Here is a 23,323-nt window from a genome sequence, read left to right on the forward strand (position 1 = left end):
TGGAGTGTTTTCAAGATTCAACAACTATTTGGAATTGTGAATATAAATATCCAAATAATTTTTTTAGAGTTAATAATTTTGTTGCCAAGTTACCTCTTATTACGGCAATTTTTTAAATACATTAATGTTTGTTTGCAATATTGTTCACGTATTGAGAAAAAGAATGCTTTAAAAATGTATTTGTGTTATTTTGTTTATTTCACTGACATAAAGCTTTATTTAAACGGCAAAATAAAATTTTATTCCTAACAAATTATTTATTTTATTTTTTTATAGTTAATGATATATTTCACAAAATATATATATATTTTATCACAGTTAAATTTCCCTTATAGCTAAATTTTTTTATAATCTATAATATTGGAGAAACGTCACACATTTGCGAATATTTTTATTTCTTTCTCTCTATGTACACATCTGATATTATGTCTGATATAAAATACCTGAATTTAACATGATAATGAATGTAGGCTTATTTACTGCGTATTGCAGCATTGCTTAATTTATGTTCTATCACTCATGTACCTCTCGTCTTCTTACCTCTATCAATTCATACGAATTATTATATCTTTGCAATTAAGAATTTATATTGATTTTTTAAAATTTTTAATTTGTAGTACAAAAATAGTAGTAATTAATATAAAAAAGGTTAGACGCTCATTATTTCTAAAAAAATAAAATTTTTTTTTCTTAGGAGAGATATTTTGCCTTCGTTTAATATAATTGCTATGGTTTATTTTTCATATTAATTTCTTATTTGCATATTTATTATAGAAAGTCAAAAAATTGTAGTTATAGGTGGAAGAAATTATGAATTTCTTTTACAAGGAAAATATATCAAATTTAATGAAGAATCCACGATTGGAAAGCTCCGTGCACTACTTCCGAAACGGTTCGTATTACATTGCATTACGCGAAAATTCACTAAGTATCATCTCGGTTAGTTGAGAAGTAATCGAGGTTCGTAGGCGAAAGCATCGAGGCACCGGCGTCTTTTAACGAATCCGCGATATTTCCTTCGTATCACGTCCTTGGAAACAAGGTTCACAATCTCGTGTCCGAGCGAGGAGTTACGATTGTACGTGATCGCCCGTTGTCCTTCGTGCTTCTTCGAACCGGAGATGCAAGCGAGTACACGCTATGTGAGACGCTTCGATGCACGCAGTAAAAACGTTTAATCGAAGTCGTGATAATGACGAAAGCCTATACAAAAGAGGGAGACGGATGACCCTTCGCGACTGTACGCTTTATGTAATTTTGTCATCGCCAGAGCGTAGGATAATGCGTGATTTTTGCAATTTAGAACATCTTTTTCTAATTTAAAAATTAGAAAAAAAAAGGAAAGTATAAATCGAGTAATATGAGATTTGAAAAATACAACGAGATGATTTGTATTCCACTTTGTAATTGTTAGATTTATATCTACTTAAACCAATGTAGGTTAATTTTAATCTTTGTCTAACCTGCTTGCCTGGTTGTCTGGTGTTTAAAAATTAGAAATAGATGAAGAGAAAGTTAAATGATATAAAAATGAGATTTCAAAAGTATGACAATATTGAGATTCTAATATTTTGTTCTACGCAATTGTTAGATTTATGCCCATTTAATAAAACAGTGTAGATTAATTTTCTCGATCCGATTTGTTTTTCTAATTCTATTATCTTTTTTCTATCATTGTAGATTAACTTCAATTTATCTTATTCTTTATTTTTTTTTGATTCTGAGAATCAGAACAAGAGATAAAGAGTAAGTTAAATTAAGATTAAAGTTAATCTACGTTGATAAAAATGACGGACGGAAGAATTAAAAAAAGATGAAGTTGATATGAAATCAAGATTTAAAAAAATACAACGAAGCGGTTAATATTTTGCAATTGTCAAATTTGTGTTCGACCAAAGTAGATTAATTTTAACGTCAGTCCAATTTATTCTTCATTTTTTCTAATTCTTAAAACTAGAAAAAGATGAATAATAGCGAATTCGATCACTTGCATGCTTTACATCAGATTAGTGTATACTAAAAGCTACTGTATATGAAATTAGTAAAGTTAAATATGAAAGCAAATATTTTAAACAATTAAATACCCTACAATGATATTACGCGTTAACAAAATATACATTATTTCATTATTCAAAATTGATTATGTTATGCCACTGCATTCAGATATTTCATATAAAGCCTTTAATGTCCATTAATCCAGCATAATGCGAATGAATTACCGAATTCACATAAGTTGAACCGAGATTAAAGTTAATATTGGTGGAATAAACCTAACAATTGCATGGAATGTATTATTATCTCGATAGTGTTGTATTTTTTTGAAATCTTCTTCTCTTTGAAGGATTTCATATTGTCCATGAAATCTATAACGATAAGGACATCCCGTAGCTTTGAGGAATATCTTGCGTATGAAATATTTCAAGATAGCGTATTCATAGAGTTATCTAATACTGGCATCATCTCTCTCTCTCTCTCTCTCTCTCTCTCTTTCTCTTGCTGTTGCTGAATTTGAGCAGAACTTTAACGTCCCTTGTCGCGGATAGTTTCTGCTTTGTCGGTATTGCAAACGTTATCGTTCTCGTTATCATTATCATCACTGATATAGCTTTAAGGTGTTACTGTTGCTTGCAGCAAGCATCATCACTCTAGTAACGTAACAGAGGATCTTCGCGTTCTCAACGTCGTCACTCGTTCCGTGCTAGTATCTCGACGAGCCAGGTTATCACGAGAAGCGCTCCAGATGTTGCACGACATTGTACAAAAGAATCTTTCGCCGACCGCAATATCTTTAGCACAATATGTGGCGATGTTACCGACTTTAATAAGTATTATATAATGCTTGGTTTGAGATTGGGCTTGCGATGCATTGAATTTATTAGTGGAGTTTGCGAAAGTCTAAAGCTTTAATCTCATCTGTTTTTAAAACTATGAGAAAGAATATTCGAATTGAAATACTACCTTATAATGATGATGTTTATCATCATGAATCTTTACGTATTTAAAGTTTTAAGCTGATTTTTTTATGTAATTTTTAAATAAAATAAATGCAAAAAACACAACAAATCTAATCTCATTTTAAATAAAATAAATGAGAAAGATTCAGGAAATTAAATAAATTCTTATTTATATTTTATTTGAATTGAATCTTTTTGAAGGAGAGGAAATCCGCTACGTGACGAGGCAAAGTTGTGTGATCTCTTTATTTATATCTATTTATATCTATTTTTTTATATTTTCAAGTTACTTCTTGCACACAAACATAGAACATTAAAAAACGCGTTTCAAAAAGTCGCAGACAAAGTATATTAAATTCTTTAAAGGATTTATAGGGCATTTTCCACTTTCTTCCTTTAAATTTATTTCATGTCTCAACATATGCTGTTTTTGTTTTCTCTTTCAGTAAAATTATAGTTGTAAAGAAAAGAGTTAAGTATTCGTGAGTATAATTACTTATTATTGGAAAAATAATTATAGTTAGGTACTTTATTTTTATAGTTATTATTGTTATAATTGCTACTAATAATAAGTATATTTATAGTTTACATTCTTTTATATATAAAGTTATAAGTATATTAATATTAATGTAATTAATATTAATTACTAACATTATATTTATAGTTTTATGTAGTACAAAAATTAAAAATATATTAGCATCGAAAATAAAGAAACAATATAATTATTTTCAATTCTATATGTATATATTCTTTACACAGAATAATAAACACAATTATTATTACTAACAATATTATAGCAATAATAATCACAAATACTTTTCTTTGATACGCATGGTTATTACAAAACTGGAAATCAGAGAATTCAAAGAATTGTTAGGGAAATGGAAAACTATCACGAAAAAGAGGGAATTTTGCAAAAATTTCTGGAAAATTAAAATTCTTGACTTTAAAAAAGTTCAATATACGTACATCACATCTACGCAGTTTTTGAAAAAACTACTAACTTAATAATTAAAAGTGCAAGCAGTATCGCAGTAACATTGATAGTAATTTACATTGCTACATTGTTAAGTGGATCTCCCAATAAAATATTTTACGGTTTTTAAATACGGAAAATAAAAAATACTTTAAAATATAATTGAAAATCAAGGAAAATTATAAAATTTTGTCTAGAAATTAGGGAAAAAAGTTATAGAATTTTAGAATGAGAAATTTGTGATAACTCTGATATTATATTTATTATTTTTTACATGTTGTTTCGCTGTTCAATAATTGTCATGTGCGGTGTGCAAAGTGCACGTACATCATGCGGGGTTCATTGTCTTTCGAGTCGCCGCGGCGTATATTGAATCATTCTTATTTTTGTTTACAATGCGTATTGATACTACGGCCTCGGCCGATTATAGTATCTTCTATCGACGCGGAGAAAATTTATATCCACCTCGAGATATTCCACGATATTATTTCTCTTTGTCGTCAGGATCTACGTCCTCCTTTTCGCACATGCGTGCACTCTTTATGTCGTTTGACTTTCATAAATTATTGTTTGCGACGTGAACGAATGCGATCGCATAAATCCAATCGCGCTCTCTTTGTCTCCTTATCAGCCTATGTATGCTAGCAGGAAAATGTTATACATTCAGTTCTATATAGTTTCTTCGCTGCACTATTATACGTTACGTACCTAGCCGTTGTGTAATTTTATCTCGACATCTTGAAGAAATTTTAGATGAAGTAGAGCACATAGCTCCGAATCAAATCGGAGTAGAAAACTTGCTACATTATCAAAATTATTGCGAAGGAATTATATTTTATACATTTAAAATTATATTTATACTTTGGAATTATATATTAAAGAAATTTCATTAGAAATTTAAGTAACGTGTAAAAGAAGCTTGTGATTATGAGGTAACTAAAAAGTAATGAATGGTTTAACTGAAAACTAAGTTACGGTAGTCTTAAATGTAATGAATGTGTGCATTAAATTTCATACAAATCCATGGAAAATTTTATGGAAAGTACATTAAATTTAAGAGAATTTTATGAAAAGTACGTTAAATTTCATGGATATATGCACAAATATATTTTCCAGTTACAAATATCTACATTATAAATTTAATATAATTTAATTATATTTAATATGATGTTATGAAATTAAATTCAACTTGTGTAACTTATAATAAAAGTATATTAAATGTCATGATATTTTTAATAGTGTATTTCATATATTTTACAAATTTTTACTGATTTTTTAAAATTCTATGTTCGCGATAGACTTTTTGTTACAACTACAGGATATTACGGAAAATACAATGGAGATGGTGCTTTTCATTCTAATTTTATATCGGAGATACGAACATATTTTCGCTGTGATACGCGCGAGAGTACGCGCGAAATACGCGTAGCGGGGGAGAGCGACGAAATTTACGTGATTTTGGTGCTCACGCAATGATTTCACTCGCACTAGCCCATTGTGCTCGCGAAACATCCCCGTCCATTGTTGTACATAACGTCGCTGGAGCAGCGGCGCGGCTGGAAAATTACGAGGGAGCTTTCTCCGCCTCTTTCCGTGCCTCCTACTCTCTTCCGGTTACGCTAGTCGGGACGAACAATGACCTGGAAAAGCTCAAGAAAGCTTTAAGCCCGCGACTGTACACTCCCCGAGACCAGCTCTCCGCAGCTTTGTCGTCGCAATTCGAAACGGCAACAAGAACAAAAAAAAATATCGCCACAAAAATACCACCCGCAAAACTACCGCAATATTATCACGAAATCAAATAATATCTTTATGAAGTGGATTAATCGTATATATGTGTATAAGCTTGAAAACTTGGTTCGTAACTGTCGTTATTCACGCGATCATCTGATAGAGTTTAAAAATTGCAAACATTTTATTCTGAGAAAAGTATTACCAAGTGTTTAAAATGTCACCAAAGTTCGATTCCCCTGAGGTCGAAATCCGCTTTTCCGCTCTATGGAAAATTGGCGCTGGCCTCGTTGTAACTTTCATAAGTTCTCTCTCTCGTTGATGCGGATCGTTAAAAGTCTTACGTATATACGAACGAAACGTAACGCGATGAGCTAAATACGGCTTTCGAACGCGGGGACCGACGAAAATAATCCTCTGTTCGAAGCAGATAAGCGCTGTTGCGCACCCGGGGAAAATGTGCGTGACTTGGTGTGAGCGGACCGGAGGATTGTGCAACCATCGAATGGAGGTAATAATAAGGTCGTGGGCACGGTGAATCCGGTAATTCTTGCTCCGTGCATTCACCGCCTGGCCGGCCTGTGCTTTATTATCGTGAGTGACGCGCGCGCAAGAAAGAGAGAGAAAGAGAGAAACTGTGCATGTATTTCACAGCGCGGTGTATTGTGAAATCTTGATGAAAACTTGGTAAATTATTGTACACCGTAAATTCAGCGTTTACGCGCATGATGAAAACTTTACTCCCGGGCTAAAAGCTTTAGCGTTCGGGATTTTATAATGTGTGAATTTTCATCGGAAGATGATCGTTTTTTTTTTTAATTAGAGTCATCTCTTTTGCTGAAGCTTGCGTTTTTTTGTACGAAACATAATGTCGCGACCGCGAACGTTTTAAGTTTTCGGCGTCAAAGGATCTTGCAGTGACAATAAATTAGCGTTAATCGCCGTTGGATGATTATAAAAGTTTAGACACGCGCAAAATTTCCTTCCGTAAATCATTCCGCAAAATGAGAATTCAAGACGAAAGAGTTGAGCGTGGAAGGCAGCCGGCTTTTACCTCGTGACCACCATAGTAAAACGTTCCTATCCCTCACTTATGTCTACTTTGTTCCATTTCGGTCCACTTTAGTCCAATTTGTCTAACGTCCATTTTCCGCCGAGCGTCGCCTTCGGTAGGGTAAAAAAAAATAGTAAAACCAACTAGAAGTACCTTTTGGCGCGAGCATCTTTCGCGGACGTCCGGTTTCATCCTAATATTCTTGGGATGTTTTGCCAGAGGAATAAAAACAAAAAAAGAAAAAGAGAATGAAAAGAAATTGCGACGTGCGGCAAACAAACTCGGTTACTAAGGCAATTAAAATTAACCATGCTAATAAAATGACGCTGAAATTCGAGAGGGCACTCGAGTGTGAAAAACAGATAATCCTGGAAGCAGAGCGGAGAAGATGAGTGAGTCCAATGTGGGTGATTCACAAACATGCGAAGAAACGGTGTGACTAAGAGGAGAATAAGAGAAGGGAAACGGTGTGAAGAATCGCATTTTAAAGGGTCACGTTGAGAGAGATCGCGAGAATAATTTGGCTAATAACGGAAATTAATTGCGAGCACGCGTTATTCTTCTTCGAAATTCGAGAGTACCGTGCAACACGAAAAAGCTGGCGTAAAAGAATAGCAGCGGTAGAACGGCGATGGTGTGCGGTTGTAATTAAAGAGTTTTCTCTCGAAAAGCGATCACCTGAAACTTCGTTCGGTAGAACGCGAGGTAGGAATGCGATCTAATGAATGGCTTTTGCTCAGGGTTTTAAATGACTGGTAACGTAAAGGAGAGCTCGCGTCGTTAACTCGATTTTGTAGCGTAATATAATCTATCCGCACTTTTCGTTATTAATTATCCCGTTGATCGACGAAGAACATTTCTTCTTCTAATTTTACGGCAACTATTCAGGTTGGATTAAGAAAAACCCAAAGTTCAATCTTCTCGGTTTTCGCAACGAACTTAATTTCTGATAGACTAACTCGGGAGAGAGAGAGAGAGAGACACATAGAGAAATGTGCGGTAGATTCGTGAAGGAATAACATATTTAAAGATCTAAATGATGAAGAAATGGTGATGCTCCTTTGCAGCAGTTACCCAAGACTTATTTATATTTCACAGTAATTCTTGAGTGGTTTTCAGGCAAAGTGAATTTTTTAGGTGTTCTGCATTTACTTACAAGACTGAGCGAAAATTTTAATAAATTTTAATAAAGTTAAATAGATTTGGGTCTTCTAACAAACCAGTTTACAGCGAGAATATTTGCCTTGTTTTAATTTATAACGATAAAACAGACTCCTGCGCGTGTAATGTGCCTCTATATTTTTATATAAACCCGTCAGAGATTACTTCGATTGAAATTTTGCTTTGCGAAATGAATACAATTCGAATTTCGAGAACGCGAATTATTATGAACGTACATAAATAAGCTTTTTATTTATTTGCTTTTTAATAATTTGGTGCAAATTAATTTTTCCTGTATAATGTCCAGTTTTATCTCATTATTTTTTTGATTTCACAACATTTAACATTATGTATCTTTATGACGGAGCTCCAATTTAAAATTCTGTTATAAAATGAAATTCATAAACAGAAGTAAGAGAATATGATTAAGAGAATATGATTTTATCATCTGTCGTCTCCTTTAATATTTGATTAATTGAGCTTAAATGGTTATTAAGGTTAAAAACTCTATGCAAAAAACGATTGTGCTCAGGTATCTGAAAAGATATCTAGATACGAATTTGAAAACAATTTTGTTGAATTATAATAATTATGTAGAAACTTTAGGCAATTGATGAGCAAAAAAACTACAAAATATTTTGATACTTTAGCAATCAATTTGAGCGTCCTACATAATTATTTTGAAAATAATATTTTCAAATCTGTATAAATTTTCAAATCTGTTAGCTAACTATTAAACTCATAGCATTAAATTATACTCAATTTAAGTTATTTTTAACTTCTATAGATTGCCTTCTTTTAATATATCTTTAATTTAACTGAAACATTGAAGTTAAACAATTCAAGAAAATGTATTGAAGTTAATTCAAATTTAGATTCTTATTTATTAAGTACACATAACGTTAATATGGACGTTGTTTATTTCGAAACTAATCGCGAGAAGTGAATTGATTTGCATTTTAACACACATGGAAGTTAAAAATAAGAAAATGTTAGAAAATTAAGTCAGAAGTTAAGTTTACCATTGTTTCTTTGATATTTCAGTGTACATGTTTTAAATATTATTTCAATCAATCGTTCTTTTTGCGTATAAGTGTCTCGATAACTTTGTTTACACTAAAATGTATTTCAAAGAATTTGTCATCAAGGAATGCATACGATAAACAGGTTGGAACGTCACGTAGATCTATAGCAGAAATTTAATATCTCTGAGAGCACATCGGCGTTGATATTTCAAATTATCGTTAACGGACGTCAGTGCATTCGAAGGCCCGAAGGCGTAAAGGTGATGATGGCAGCAGCGGTGCGAACCGTGTCGTTGCATCTCCGCTACATATTGTGTGCAATATGCTTTGCGGGCATCCGGTACCCGGTGCAGTGGTGTAGTATCGAGCATCCGGTTCGCCATGGCGAGACGACGTTAAGGGTTTCCCATTGAAGCGTACCTCGGCTTGATTAATGTTAAAACGGTAGGGAGCTTTAAGTCCAACCGTCGGACGTTGTCGTTTTTTTTACGGTGCTTGCTTTTAGTAATTCCTCTTAGTCCTTTTAAGTAATAAAAAAAATCTATTTTTATATACGTGTAGCACGTGACCGATATGAGTACAGAAAATGTATCCATAAAAGATAATGACATTTTACATCGCTGCTTTTAGGGCAAATACGTTTTTTCTAGACGGGTTAGCTTCCGCAGAAAAAAGCATATGCTACGTCTAGAAGTGGCGTGAAAGCGTTGTATGCAGAAGGGCTTACAGTATAAAATTATAAAGTAGGCTATTGTCTCTATCTCTTGCTATTATAACGACAGTATTTCCTTAAAAAGATTTTATTATATAATCTCGAGACTATCTATTAAGAGAATATTGGTAGATATTGTACATATTTTGGCATAATATCTCCATGATGAGAGAAATTTAGTATGCAAGTAGGAAGTTCAGGAAATTCCAGTTTTTTTAATATTATTAGACCGCAAAAAAGTTACGTCGATAATGCGCTAACAGATTTTTTTCCATGTAAATGCAAATTATAAAAATTAAAATGGGTATTGCCTTTACGGAAACTCGCACTCCGATGGTAGGACCGTGTCCAATTTTCTGTAACGGCATCTAGTAATCGAGTTCAGATAACTGAAATTACTTTTTAAACGAGAAATATTGCTTCGCATGTTTTTGCTGGTAACGACGAAAAACGTTAGAGAAAAATACCTTAAAATTTTACATTCGCGCAACGATGAAACTTTAAGTTTCACTTTCAATAGTTCTGACGATCGTTAAAATCACAAGCTCCATGAAAATGATATTTGTATAGAACATGATGAATTCGCTCGTTTATGAATGGAAAAAAGTATTGCGAGATTTATTGCATATTCATATCTTATGACAATTTATTTTTATGTATCAATAAAACGCGACGTTCTACAATTGATGTAGATTTCACATAAACTATCAATTGAAGATCTGATTAAATTAATAGAGTCAAACCAGTAAAATTAAATTGGATTTGTTGAAATATTCAGTATTTATTTTGTACTCAATTGTACCATTAAAAATAATTGTATATATTACCATTTCGAAAAAGAAATCGTGGAATTAGCTTAACTTTCAGTACACATGGGCCATTCGTGCTCCGAGTTAATTTTTATTACATTAATAAAAATTATTAAGTGATTTTTATATATACTTTAATATCTTTAGAAAATATTTATAAGATTATACGTTTAAAAAAAAAAAATTGATATAAATGTTATAACTGATTACTTGATATTCCTAAGCTTTTTGAGAAAAGAAATCTGCAGGACACGAATGATTCAATTTTGTACTAAGACATTTTAAAATAAAAAAAAGAATTGTACAACTTAAAAGAATTGTACAAAATAAATATAAATATTCCAACAGTTTGATTTGATTTTGCTGATTTGGTCCTGCTATAACTTAAAAGAAGTTAACTGAAAAATATACAGATATGCATATACATAGTAATAGTGTCTAATTTCGATAATTTTATAAAATCTTGTTTTCAATGAAACAATCCAGAATATATCATTTGCTATTTAAAACAGGGCATGATACACTCCATTTTGATGAGGATGTGAATTGGAACTCAGAGGCTTTAATATTAATTTCTATTCAATATTCCATTCGTTTCTCGTTTTTAAATCCTTCATAATACGGAAAGACATTCTATATAATTATATACGATTGGGATACAAAGGGACACATATAATTAAAGGCGCGTATCGATAATATATACATTATGGAAATTTTCCGACCCAATACTTCATTTGACACTCTGTTTACTGTCGCATTATGCACGCGCTCGCACATATTCTCCGCGATGGGAATTGTAAATGGCGATTGCCGAGTTATGGAAACGGACGGATTGTTTCTTCGTTGATCGGATATACGTCAATCAAGCAGTCGTCAATGGATTGTCGTATGCAGGAGAAGGAATTGGAATTAGAGTTTGTGCGCTCACAAGCACGTCTGTGACTAGAATGTGCGAGTGTGCAACACAATAGAGACAAGCAAGTAGACGGAAATGTCAGTATAAATAAATGTCTAGCAGGTTTGGGAATGGTTTACAGCTACGGATTCATTTTTTATGGCAGAGGCATTTGTGATCGGCAAGACATTGTCGGTTTATACTAATTCTGAATTTACTTTCGCTCACATTAAAGCTTTCTTAAAAGATGAAGATGAGAGAGATTAATGTTATGTATATAATCCTCGACTACAGTAACGGATTGTTTGAACCCAAGCGAAAATTGTTTAATGATTGTATAATTTGTAGCTGTAATTGAGGAAGTTAATTGCAAATCGCGGCTAGGTAAAAATAAAAGATGCAGTTAGTCTGTAATGAATATTTTTTTTCAAAGAATGAAGGTGTAACATTTGGCAAAGAATCATTCGCTTACATTGAGTAGAAATAGTATACCTAAATATTTTACTCTCGTTAATGCTAAATACTCTTAATGACATGATGTGAATCGCGTGATGTTTCGTAATGATGCCGGAACTTCAAGACTATAATCATTTACATTGAATTGCTATTTTTATAGATTATAATTAATGTAAAGATATTATATTATGAATACACACACACACACACACACACGCGCGCGCGCGCGCGCGCGCACGCACGCAAAATGATAAAAAAAATTTTGAGCGCTATTTTAATGTTATTAAATATCTTTTCTCTGAGTATCAATTCTTAATAATAAAATATTTATTCAATTCCTTTTCAATGCAATGGATAATTTTTGTCGAATGTTTTTTATGTCTTCCTTTGTTTGCGATTCTTTAAAGACAATGCTCTTAATAGATTAATTCCAAAGCATAATTCTTTTATTTCTATTTAGTCATAATTTACAATTAACATAATTTTTAAAAAAAATTTTTTTAAAACTTTTTTAAAAATGATCTTTTTTTTTATAAAAAGAAAATTTGTATGTGTATGCTGAAATAAAAATCTAAAAATTCTAAATGCATATCCGAAAATTATTTTATTGGATTATTAAAATAATTATGTACGACCCAAGCTGAATATTAAATGTTGCTAGAATGTTAAAAAATTTTTTGCAGCATTGCTCTTTATATTTGAATTTCCTACGTAATTATTTTGCTGGTCCAATTAAATTATTTTTAAATCTATATTTAGCTAAATTATTAAACATTTTAACAAAATCGTTCTTTCTGTTAAATATTGTAAAATGTAAAGAAGCAAAATAGGTTGAATTGACATAACATTGCATATGTTATGAAGTATTTCGGAACGGATTACACTATATTTTATATATTTAATTAAAAGTTTTTATAAGCTGATATTTTTATCACTTACGATTATTAAATGTATTATAATTTAAAAAATGAAGTTTATTTATAAAACTAACCGAAAAATAATCCATTTACATTTTAAAAAGTCAAATCATCAAAATTTTTCAGTTCAAAATTCTGAAAGAATATCTGATAGTTTTATTATTTAATCGGCGTACTGTTTTTTTTCCATTGGGAAAAAGCTGATTGTTTTGAAAAAAATAGTTGACAGATAACTCAATATTCCTGGGATACTATAAAAGATATTATATTTGTTAACGAGATGTTTACATCCATATCGTTTATCTCGTCAGTATAACTACTATACACTACAATTCGTAAAAAGCGATCGTGATCATCCTCTATTTGCGTACTATGTTCTCGATTTTCAGATTACGTAATTGTTGAGATTTCGAAATTATTCATTTCTGCACTTTTTTGCATAGGGGAATCAATTCCAATTATCGCACACAATGATGTGGGAAAAAAAAGAGATTGTAAATAAGAAAAGGAGATCGTAATCATTCTCTTGTGGACTAATAAAAGGGTGGTTAGGGCTGATTAAAAAAGCTGGAAGTATTTCTAGAAAAAAAGAAGACAGAGATTCTAGAAGATTTAATACCAGATAGGATTGAGAGATGCGGACAGGTTGTAGCGGTTTTAAAAGGGGGTGGAAATTTGTATTTTGTCATCCTTGAGGGCATATGCATATCTAACGGCCGCCGGATGATCAACAACCACGCCTGAGAGGCGTGTAAATTTTAACGGCTTGCCGGCAAGATCGTGGGCGCATTTCTATCTGGCGTATGTCGCGTCCGTTTGTCGTCCACTGTGCTCCCAAGTCTGTGAAATTGCTCCTCCAGGTAATTACACCGTGTTGAAATCGTTTTCACGTGTGACCGCCCGTTTTTCGTTATGGGACGAAATGAGAACCTCGTGCGAAAATGCAATTCGCGAAAATGTATGCGCGCAGCTCGTTCATTTGACTCGAGGCAGTTTGTATACACGAGAAATGTATACTTTGCATAAATAATATTCTCGGGACAAGGAAATCATAGAATATACAGGAATGCGCACACGATGTAGCTTGTATCATAATAGCACATATGAAGCGTCAAGAACGCGCGAGATTATGGAGAATCCATGTCATCGAAGAATGCGGTTTGCAAATAATTTTATTGGAAAAAAAGTATGATTGCATTAAAATTCTATTTAAAAATGGATAAATCAAAATTTTCTGATTGAATTTATTATAATTCTATTTAAGATAATCAGAATTTCAACCAGAAATTTGTCTAAGACTATTCTGGTTAACTTGTGTTTAGAATTAGGGTTTAGAATTAATCTCATCTCTTAACTTGATGTAAAAATATTTTTCTTCCTATGTTTAATCACTAAATTGATAGTTTCGTAGTGATAACTTTAAATTCATTACACAACTATTAGTTTGGTGATTAACTATAACTAGAAAAATACAATTTTTACATTATCATTAGGATAAGTTTAAGCATAAGTTAATAAGAAAATGAAAAACCGGATATAAGTAACACGCTTTGCAATTAAGGATATATTATTTTATTCTCAATTTCAAAAAAATATATATAAATATATCAAGAATAAGTTTAGTAACAAATATTAATTTCAAATTTTAGAAAGACTAATCATGTCTGCTGTGTATCACGTCAATTTCGAGATGCTCAGTATATTATAATGAATATATAAATGAAATATTGAAAATATGCAGGCAATAATAAAATAATTTCTTTAGAATATTTCGACTTTTTTTTTATCTAAATTGTGCTGAAAATGAAACAATTAAAATTCTATTATCCAGGACAGAAAAATGTACAATTATGAAAAGAACAATTTTGCTGAAGTATTTAAACATTTACTTACACTAAAAAAATATTAAATTTTAATTAATATTTGTTTAAATATAATTCTAAAGAAATATTTACTAAATGTAAACATATTTATTTGATCCAACCATTAATTTGGTTTTTTTTACTATCATTTTTTTATTAAGTTAATATTTACTGTAAGTAAATGTTTACTGTTAGTACTATTAATAAAAATCTGTATTAAGATTTAAAATTAAATTTTGTCCCGGATAGATATAAATCTGAAAATAATTTTGTTGAAATTATCAAAATAATTATATAGGAAACTCAAACATGATAACAATGTTGCAAAAATTTTTATATTTCAGTTACCAGCTTGAATGTTCTCTATAATTATTTCGATAGTCCAATAAAATTATTTTCAGAGATCTGTATTTAATTTCTAAATTTTTAGATGCTTCAGTGAAAGAAATCATTCTTTCTGTACATTAAAATAACGATTTTAGAATATCTTGACTTTTTCTCGTGTCTAAATTTTGCTGAAAATGAAGTCAAACTGAGAATTCTATGCAGAGGAGAAAATAAATGCAGGGAGTTAATGCGACTTCTCCTCTCGATTTCATCTGATAGACTAGATTACGACGATCATAAAGTTCAAAGCTATGTAACTGTATCGTCAGCGAAGCTAACGTTTGTTGAATATCGTTTGGTCTCGCGTTCGCTGGTATTGAATAACGCTCATTTCTTTACGTTCATACACTATTTTTGTGACCGCGAGAAAAGGGATATCATAGAGTTGACAAAACAGCGAGATTGTTCATTTCACGTTTACGATCAGGGGAGAGGGGGAGGGGGAAGGGGGTGAAGATTTTTGCGGGTGAAGATAATTTTATCCTCGAACTTTCCATCGATGTAGACTTGAGGCATGGTCTTTCTTCTAGGCGACACAATGAGCTTTTGTTCTATTGAAAACGATACCGCCGTATCTCGCCCAAGATATTAATCGGGGCGAAACTCTGGTGCGGATCAAGCGGTATTATAGCGGTCGCGTGTGCGCTCGTACGTGAGACCACGGTCCGATTGAATCGTAAATTACCCCGCAGCGAATTATTCATGGCGCGCGTTTTCGTTTCGGTAGGCTGCGTAATAATCCAACCGCCCGTTTTGCAGCGCGTCAATTTTTAATGTCGTCTCGGCTTTTCGCGCAAGATTTGTCACCGTCGCGCTATCCCCGCGCAAATACATCCACGATGCGATCATTAATCATGAACAACTCGGTAGAATTATTCACTAGTCTCTCCATGCAGTCGGTAAAAGCCGATCGGCGGTGAAGCCGCGGGTGCGAAATGGATTGGTTTTAACGAATGGCTGATCTCTCTATTTTGATGCACGATATCTTGGTTGTGTCAGAGAGAAAAGCGTATGTCGATGTCGATTAGCAGCTCGTAACTTATTAACTTTTTTTCTGCAAAATCTGGGTTTTTTTTGATACAAGCGAAATTTCGCTCTCAAATTTCATTCTCATTTTTGCTCAAATTAAAATTTTTATTAACCTTTTGTGAACCGACGATCTCATTTGGGATCTCATTTTTTTTTATTTTATAAATTGCTCAGTCGATTTTTATGAAACTTGGCTTATAGAATAATTTGGTAATGCTTTACTCGAATTTAAGTCAAAAATACAAAATTCAAAATGGACAGAAAAATAATTCGACTATTATACAACTCGATTTTAGAGTTAATTGCAAAGTCATCAAGTTTCTAGTTTTGCTTTATTTGAAGCTCATCAAAGCTATGCCAAACAGTTAATACTGATTTTCAAACTAACTTTCAAACTTTGATTGTAAGTTCTGTGACTTCTATTTCGTGGAGGTTACCTTCTTGAAATTCGATATTTCAGATTACATTCAAACTTAGATACCAAGATTTTATCCTAAAATTGAATTTCGCGATAATCAGATCATTTTTTCAAATTTGAATTTTAAAATTTTGAGTCAAATCGAATTCAGTGACTTCAAAAGCCTTCAGAAAATAAGATTTTTCACAAGTTTGTTAGAAAGGTTTTCAAAATAAAAATTTTAACATTCATATCAAAAATTATTTGATAATGTTATAAACATATTGAAAAGTTGTAACCCTGAATTTTTTTTTGAAAATCTAATGAAAAATAATAAAAATCTTGGGCTGAGCAAAAAAATTGTATTATACTGTTCTAGATTTAAAAAAAAATTGCATTACTAAATAATTTTTAATTGAAATGTTAATTACTTTTATTTAATACAAATTGAAAAATATGAATAAAAATGAGAGTGAAATTTGAGAGTGACATTTGACTTGTGCCAAAAAAGACTCAGATTGCAAAGGAGGGAGTAAAAATATAATTGCAGATGGATGGTTAATATTTACAGTATATGATGAATTTTTCCGCAACTAATTATTTATATATTATATTTTTTTATTTGCAGGAGGGATCTCGCGGTGATCGGAAAGAGGGGGGCAAGAGGGGACGCAAGCCTGGCAGGAAGGCGGCGGACAAGGCGGACATGAAAGCTAAGCTCGGTAAGTAGCTATGTGAAGGATACTTGTTGACATCTTCTAGACACCTGTTTTAACATTTCGATCTCGCTGCCGTTAAAATGCTTATAATACGATTTTATCTTGATTGTGACTCGAAATTGTTTCACAGTGCGACGAAATTGTGCGACAATATAATTAATTGTTGCTCCAATTAGATTAATGAAATAATTTGGAATCAGTAATTAAGTAATTATGATTAAAATTCATTAAATAATACATAAATATGAATTGAGGGTTTGTCATTGCTCATTAATCATTATCTAATAATTATAAAATGAAACGAAGTTATTAGATTCGTTTCAGTAGTGTAACATATGTTAATTTATTTAATTAAAATTGTAATAAAAATATAATTATTTGAATAACTGAGATAATTTAACTGTGACTGTGATTGATATTATTTTTATGATTTATTGTTTGATAATAATCAGATATTGATTAGTATTTTATTATAAATTATAGGATTTGATTACTTAAAGTATAATCACAATCAATTATCGATTTGATTAGATTTTGTCCATTATTGTTGTCGATGCTTTAATTGGTTATACAGAGAATTATACTAATTATAATCTAATAATTTATACTAATTACAATGTAATAAGTGAACTTTTCGATGTTGTGCTGATTGATTCGTAGACATAGAATCTATATGTATGAATTGGTGGTAATGGGAAATTATTATTTTATAAGAATATATTATATTATACAGATTTTGCGAGAGAGAGAAGAATTGAGAGATGAAAAAATATCTTTCGTAATTCTGAGTGACAAAAATATAAGGTGATGAAAAGTTTGACCACAAAATTTTGTGCATTTGACAAATTATTATTCAAATTACGAACTGATATCATTTTTCCGTTAAAATGACGTTAAAAATATCATCGTCATCAAACATTTAATTTTTTTCCGTTTTTCTTTAATTTTTACATAATTTTTATATAATAATTTCTATTTATATAAATATTATGTATAATATATATTATTATATAAAGAGTGACAAAAAGGTTTGTGTGACAAAATTTTGTGTATTTATCTTACAAATTATTACTCAAGTAGCAAGGTGACGTTATTTGACGTCGTTTTCACATTAAAATGACATTAAAAACAGCTTGCTACGCGGGTAGTAACGTGATATTAAATAAAATTCTGAAGCATTAGTTACATCTTATTAAAAAATACTAAAAAGAGTGGGAAAATTTAACGGTGAAAAAACGCAGGCAATTGTTGACATGTCCCTGAAGCGTCTTAAAATTTGCATCAAAACTAAATGTGATCATTTTGGAAGCATCGAGAAAAATGTCCATTTGACTAAATTAATTTAGTTGTTTTTATTTCTTTTGTTAGAGAATATATATAAAGTCAAATATGTTTTACTTAAATGCATACATTTTTCGAAAGAAATAAAGATGAATTAAGATTTAGTCAAATGAATATTTTTTTTCAATGTGTTAATTATTACATATTTTTGATATTTAATTTAATTTTTTTTTAAATATATGTGTTATTAATCATTTGATAAACATAAACATTTTAGGGCTAAATTTTTTTATTACTCTGTACATGTTAAAAGTAAGGATGATGATCAAAGGAATAAACGCGGATATTAGCCGACTTTATTTCTCCAATGCATTGAGCAAAAACCTTTTTGGTATTGTAATTATAATTACACACACACACACACACACACACACACACACACACACACACACACACACACACACGCACGCACGCACTCACGCACGCACGCACGCACGCAAACACACACACACACACACATACACACACACACTATAATTATAATTATGACTATTATTATGATATTAATAATAACTATTATATATGTATCAATCAATACATATACATATAGATAGCAACCAAAAATCATAATTATAGTAACTATAAAAAAATCGAATATCAAAAAGTTTCTGTCTCTCTCTCTCTCTCTCTCTAGTATATTTTAATTCTTCAACGCCTTTTTAATCTAGGTACGAAAACTCATGTGAAATAGAGAGATAGCGTATTCTGCAAGACAATAAAACGAATGTGGTCAGCAGATATATTAGCCATTCGCTGCACTCTGACTTTATGCGTGGACTTAGCGTGTCGACGTCTACCGCGTTTCTTGATTAAAACATTTAGTAGCTGCAACAGCATGTCTTTCACGCGAAGAGAAAATCGCTATCTACTAATTGTATACGCGACTTTTGTTCCGCATTCGTTCACGCTGTAAGGTTGCACGAAATGGTGCGAATAGTTGGACAAGAACGTTTATCTTTTCCGCGAATGAATATTTATACTCAGGTCGTCCCATAGCGGTTTCTCGATACCTCGGCGAACGAGGATTACCGACCGCGCTTTTACCGTACGGTTATCGTTTGGCTATTTTGCAATTCTGCCATTTCTGCCGCGAAACTCCTCGGGGTAACAAAAGCGAGAAGAGAAGGAATAAAGATAGAAGGAGAGATTGGATGGGAAACTAACTCGTTGCGTTGATGTTGCGATGTCCCATGGCTGTTGCATGGACTAGCACCGAATAATAATTTCACGGGGTTATTTCTGGACCGCGCGTGATCCTCTTATTCAAGGGGAAACTTTATAATCGCTTAGTGCGTGCTATTTCGTTCTTCCCTTTCTTTCGCATGTTTGCCATCGATGGTTCTTTGCGATCGCGATGCGACCTTCTTTTCACAGAATACACATCGTTCAATCCATATAGTATTTGCTCTCGATTCTCTCTATTGTTGGTTAATTTAGGTATTATTCGCAGCGAAAACTTTCGAACTGATTATTATATATTTAAGTTTTAATACATATATGAATTGAAAATTACAATAATATTTGTTTTTATCAATGTAGATTTTACTCTCTTTAATCTCTTTAACCTCGATTAAAAACTTTAATCTCGGTTCAAGTTAATCTACTCTTTATCTTTTTCTAATTTTTGGAACTAAAAAAAATGAAAAATTAATTGAACTAAGATTAAAGTTAAAACTATATTGGAAACGAGCATAAGTCATTTGATATTAAAAAAAGATTCTGTCCAAGTGAGTATAATAAAAGGAATACTATTTTTTAAATAAATATATACAATATTTTTTAAATAAATATATACAATATTTTTTAAATAAATATATACAATATTTTGATCTCCGCTTAAATAAATTGTATAAGCGAAAAGAAACATCTCGATAAAATTGAACATGAACAAATTTTCATGTTTTTGCTTTTGGAAGGTATTCCCTAAATATACCTCTCACGAACTTTATAGTTTATCGTATCCAGGAGGTCAAAATCTACAAAAAATACTATTCTTTTTACTTATCTCTTTTTAGAAATTGGTAGAAATTCTTTTTAACACCCTCCTTTGCAAAATAATAATATATATTTTAATGTTTACTATTTTTGTTTAAAAAAAATTGAAACTTGCATCTAATTTTGCAAATATTAATTTCCCGTCTTATTAATTCTTTATAAAATACTAATGTTTAGAGTTCTATGTGAATTCATTTTTCTGTCAAAAAGCTATGAAGAACAATAATGTATTACAAATCTTTATTACTTTTGATTGTTTAAAACTGAAACTTTTAATTTTATTTAATTTCACAAGCATTAATGTTTTATTATTCTTTATAAAATAACACAAATTTTTAGAGTTCCATGTGAATATTTTTCCGTTAAAAAGTTATTAATCTCTCACTTTGAAAATTAAATTTTCAGTCGTTGTTTATTCACTGTTTTTGTTGGAGTTTCTGTATAACAGTCAATTTAGCAATTGCAATTCATTAAAGAATTAAAACAATCGTATTTTCTTCAACTTGTCTCCTATCTATCGTTAAAAGATATCCTGTGGTTTCGCGACGACCTGCATATCGACGGAAATTGCACGTGTGTCTTTTCCGGGGTCGTTCTTGGCCGCTCGAACGAATGAATTCTCCATTGTATTCCGTAGGTAACAGAACTGACTTTATTTAAATCCGCTCGGGTTTTTCGTTTCGCCTCAGTCCAGATGTCGGCTGTCGCAATGAGATCCTAAATGGAGCCACAAATTGACTGTGCGAGAACGCTTAATTTCCGCGGCGCACCGCGCCGGTATCGATTTTCCAGGCGCAATGCCGATCGCGCGTCAGCTTCAATCGACATCGACGAATCTTTTTCCGATAAACGGTGTTGGACCAATCAATGCTCTATACTGCGAAAATTCGCGGGTGACTTGGTCACCCTTAAAGGTCCGCAATGAGATGTATGACGTTTATTGCCGCGTAAAAGGCGGTTCTAGCTATGAGCTATGAACGATAGTATGTTTGCGAACCTCGGTCATAAAAGACGTTTATTATATCTGGACGCAATGGTTCTCGTAAAAGAAATTTGCTATTTATGAAATTATAATAACTAATAATCTGATGGCTTAGCAACTTTGAAATCTATAACAGTTCTTTAATTCGCAATAAAAAAATCTTCGAGAATCTATAAATCAGAGCTATTAATCTCAAAATCTCGTGCTTAAATGCGAGGATTTTGTAATCTTAGATTGCATCCTACACCTTAAAAATGTATCGGAAAATAAGAGAAAAGGGAAAGCATTTATAATGAAAATAAAAATATTTTATAAAAGTTTTATGATTACCTTGTGATGCGATTCGATAATTTATTTTGATGAGAAATCAACCGTGTATTTATATTGAACTTAATTAAGGCAATATGGTCGCTTTAATTAAGTTAAATATAAATCGGATACCATATATAAAATAAAATATAAAATACACGGTTTTTATGAGACATCCCGCAATATTATATGTGCCATGTAAATAGTTAAAATCTCGTATAATTTCATTATTTCATTTTGCTTTTAATATAAAGTGATATAAAATTAAATCAGCAATAAACAGTTGGATAGGTTACGATAGATTATACCATACATTGGCATGTTATACATGTATGTATTAATAAATACATACTAATAATTATTACTGTGCTTTTTATTAATTTTATTTGATTACGCGATGGAATTGTAATACATTTATTGTGTCCTTTATTTATATATTTATTTGTATACATATTGAAAAAATTCTCAAGTATATTATTTTTGTCATCAATACAATAAATAACATTTAATCCTAGAAGGAAATACAGTAGAGTCTCTATAAATTTAGCCCAAGGGACGATAACAGTGGAATGTCAAAATTATAGAGCACCCTCTCTATAGCACGAGTCTACCAATCATCGCGTCTATTTGCGCGAACGCAGTTGCGCATGCTAACCTGTCAAAGTGCAGTAATCTTAGCTACAGTGTAATCTTAGCAAAACAAGTCATATATACATATATCACATATTATGATATATCACAAAAAAATACATTTTACACAAATAGTTATACATAACTTATGGAATTACACTGTGAAAACTTAGTACAATTAGGTGCAGATGCGCGCGCAATACATGTCCAGCCTACCATGACCTACATGAAAGGAGTATGACATTGTGTTTGTAAAAGTATGAGAAAAATGCAAAGATTACAGAAGTCAAAGAGAGACTTTACTGTACATTATAAAAAAGGTTAAACTTGAGTTAAATGTACAGAGCTTCACATATAAATTCCATTAAATATATATTTAAAAAGAAAATCGAGAGAAAAGTAAAATAACACACCTAGTTTTTTGTTTATGGATATCAGTTTTTATTTATATCACAAAATGCAGAAATAACAAATATTTATCGGTTGTCATAATCTATAATATGTTATTTTATAAAAACATTTATATTTTCATTACAGTTTTATTTTTCTCATTTTCTTTGTTTTTTCACTATTTATCTCCATAAATGTTGAATAAAAAATTTTATTTAATATTTATTTCGATACTAAAACGCTTAAATTAAAATCAATATATTATACGTTCATGATGATTTTAGTTATTTTTTCCGAAAATTTTGCCTCTGTATAAAATGATTGGCAAATATTAATAAATTTGTTATATAAATGTCAAACAATTAATATATCTTGTAACTGATATTTAATCGTATATAAAAGACAAAAATATAAATATAAATATTAATAAATAATATTGAACTTTTTTTATATGCTCGTGTATTTTTTTATGCACAAATAAATAATTGTAATCCAGAATTAAATATTTATTAATCTTGATCTGTTCTAGTCCATCCATCTTAAAAAATAATGAATTTGACAGATATGTGCTTGTATTCGTCTGAATTATTCT

The 23,323-nt window shown here is 31.2% G+C and overlaps 1 protein-coding gene across 1 annotated transcript in view; it reads left to right on the forward strand.

The window, feature by feature from the left end:
* Positions 1 to 23,323, forward strand: part of LOC108694563 (cAMP-responsive element-binding protein-like 2) — a 37,014-nt gene that overhangs the window by 6,298 nt on the left and 7,393 nt on the right. Inside the window, exon 2 of the mRNA XM_018204126.1 lies at positions 16,994 to 17,087. Within this exon, the coding sequence (XP_018059615.1) occupies positions 16,994 to 17,087 (94 nt within the window). The remainder of the gene's footprint in view (positions 1 to 16,993; positions 17,088 to 23,323) is intronic.

This window comes from Atta colombica, unplaced genomic scaffold, assembly GCF_001594045.1.
Source record: "Atta colombica isolate Treedump-2 unplaced genomic scaffold, Acol1.0 scaffold120, whole genome shotgun sequence".
Taxonomy (NCBI): Eukaryota; Metazoa; Arthropoda; class Insecta; order Hymenoptera; family Formicidae; genus Atta; species Atta colombica.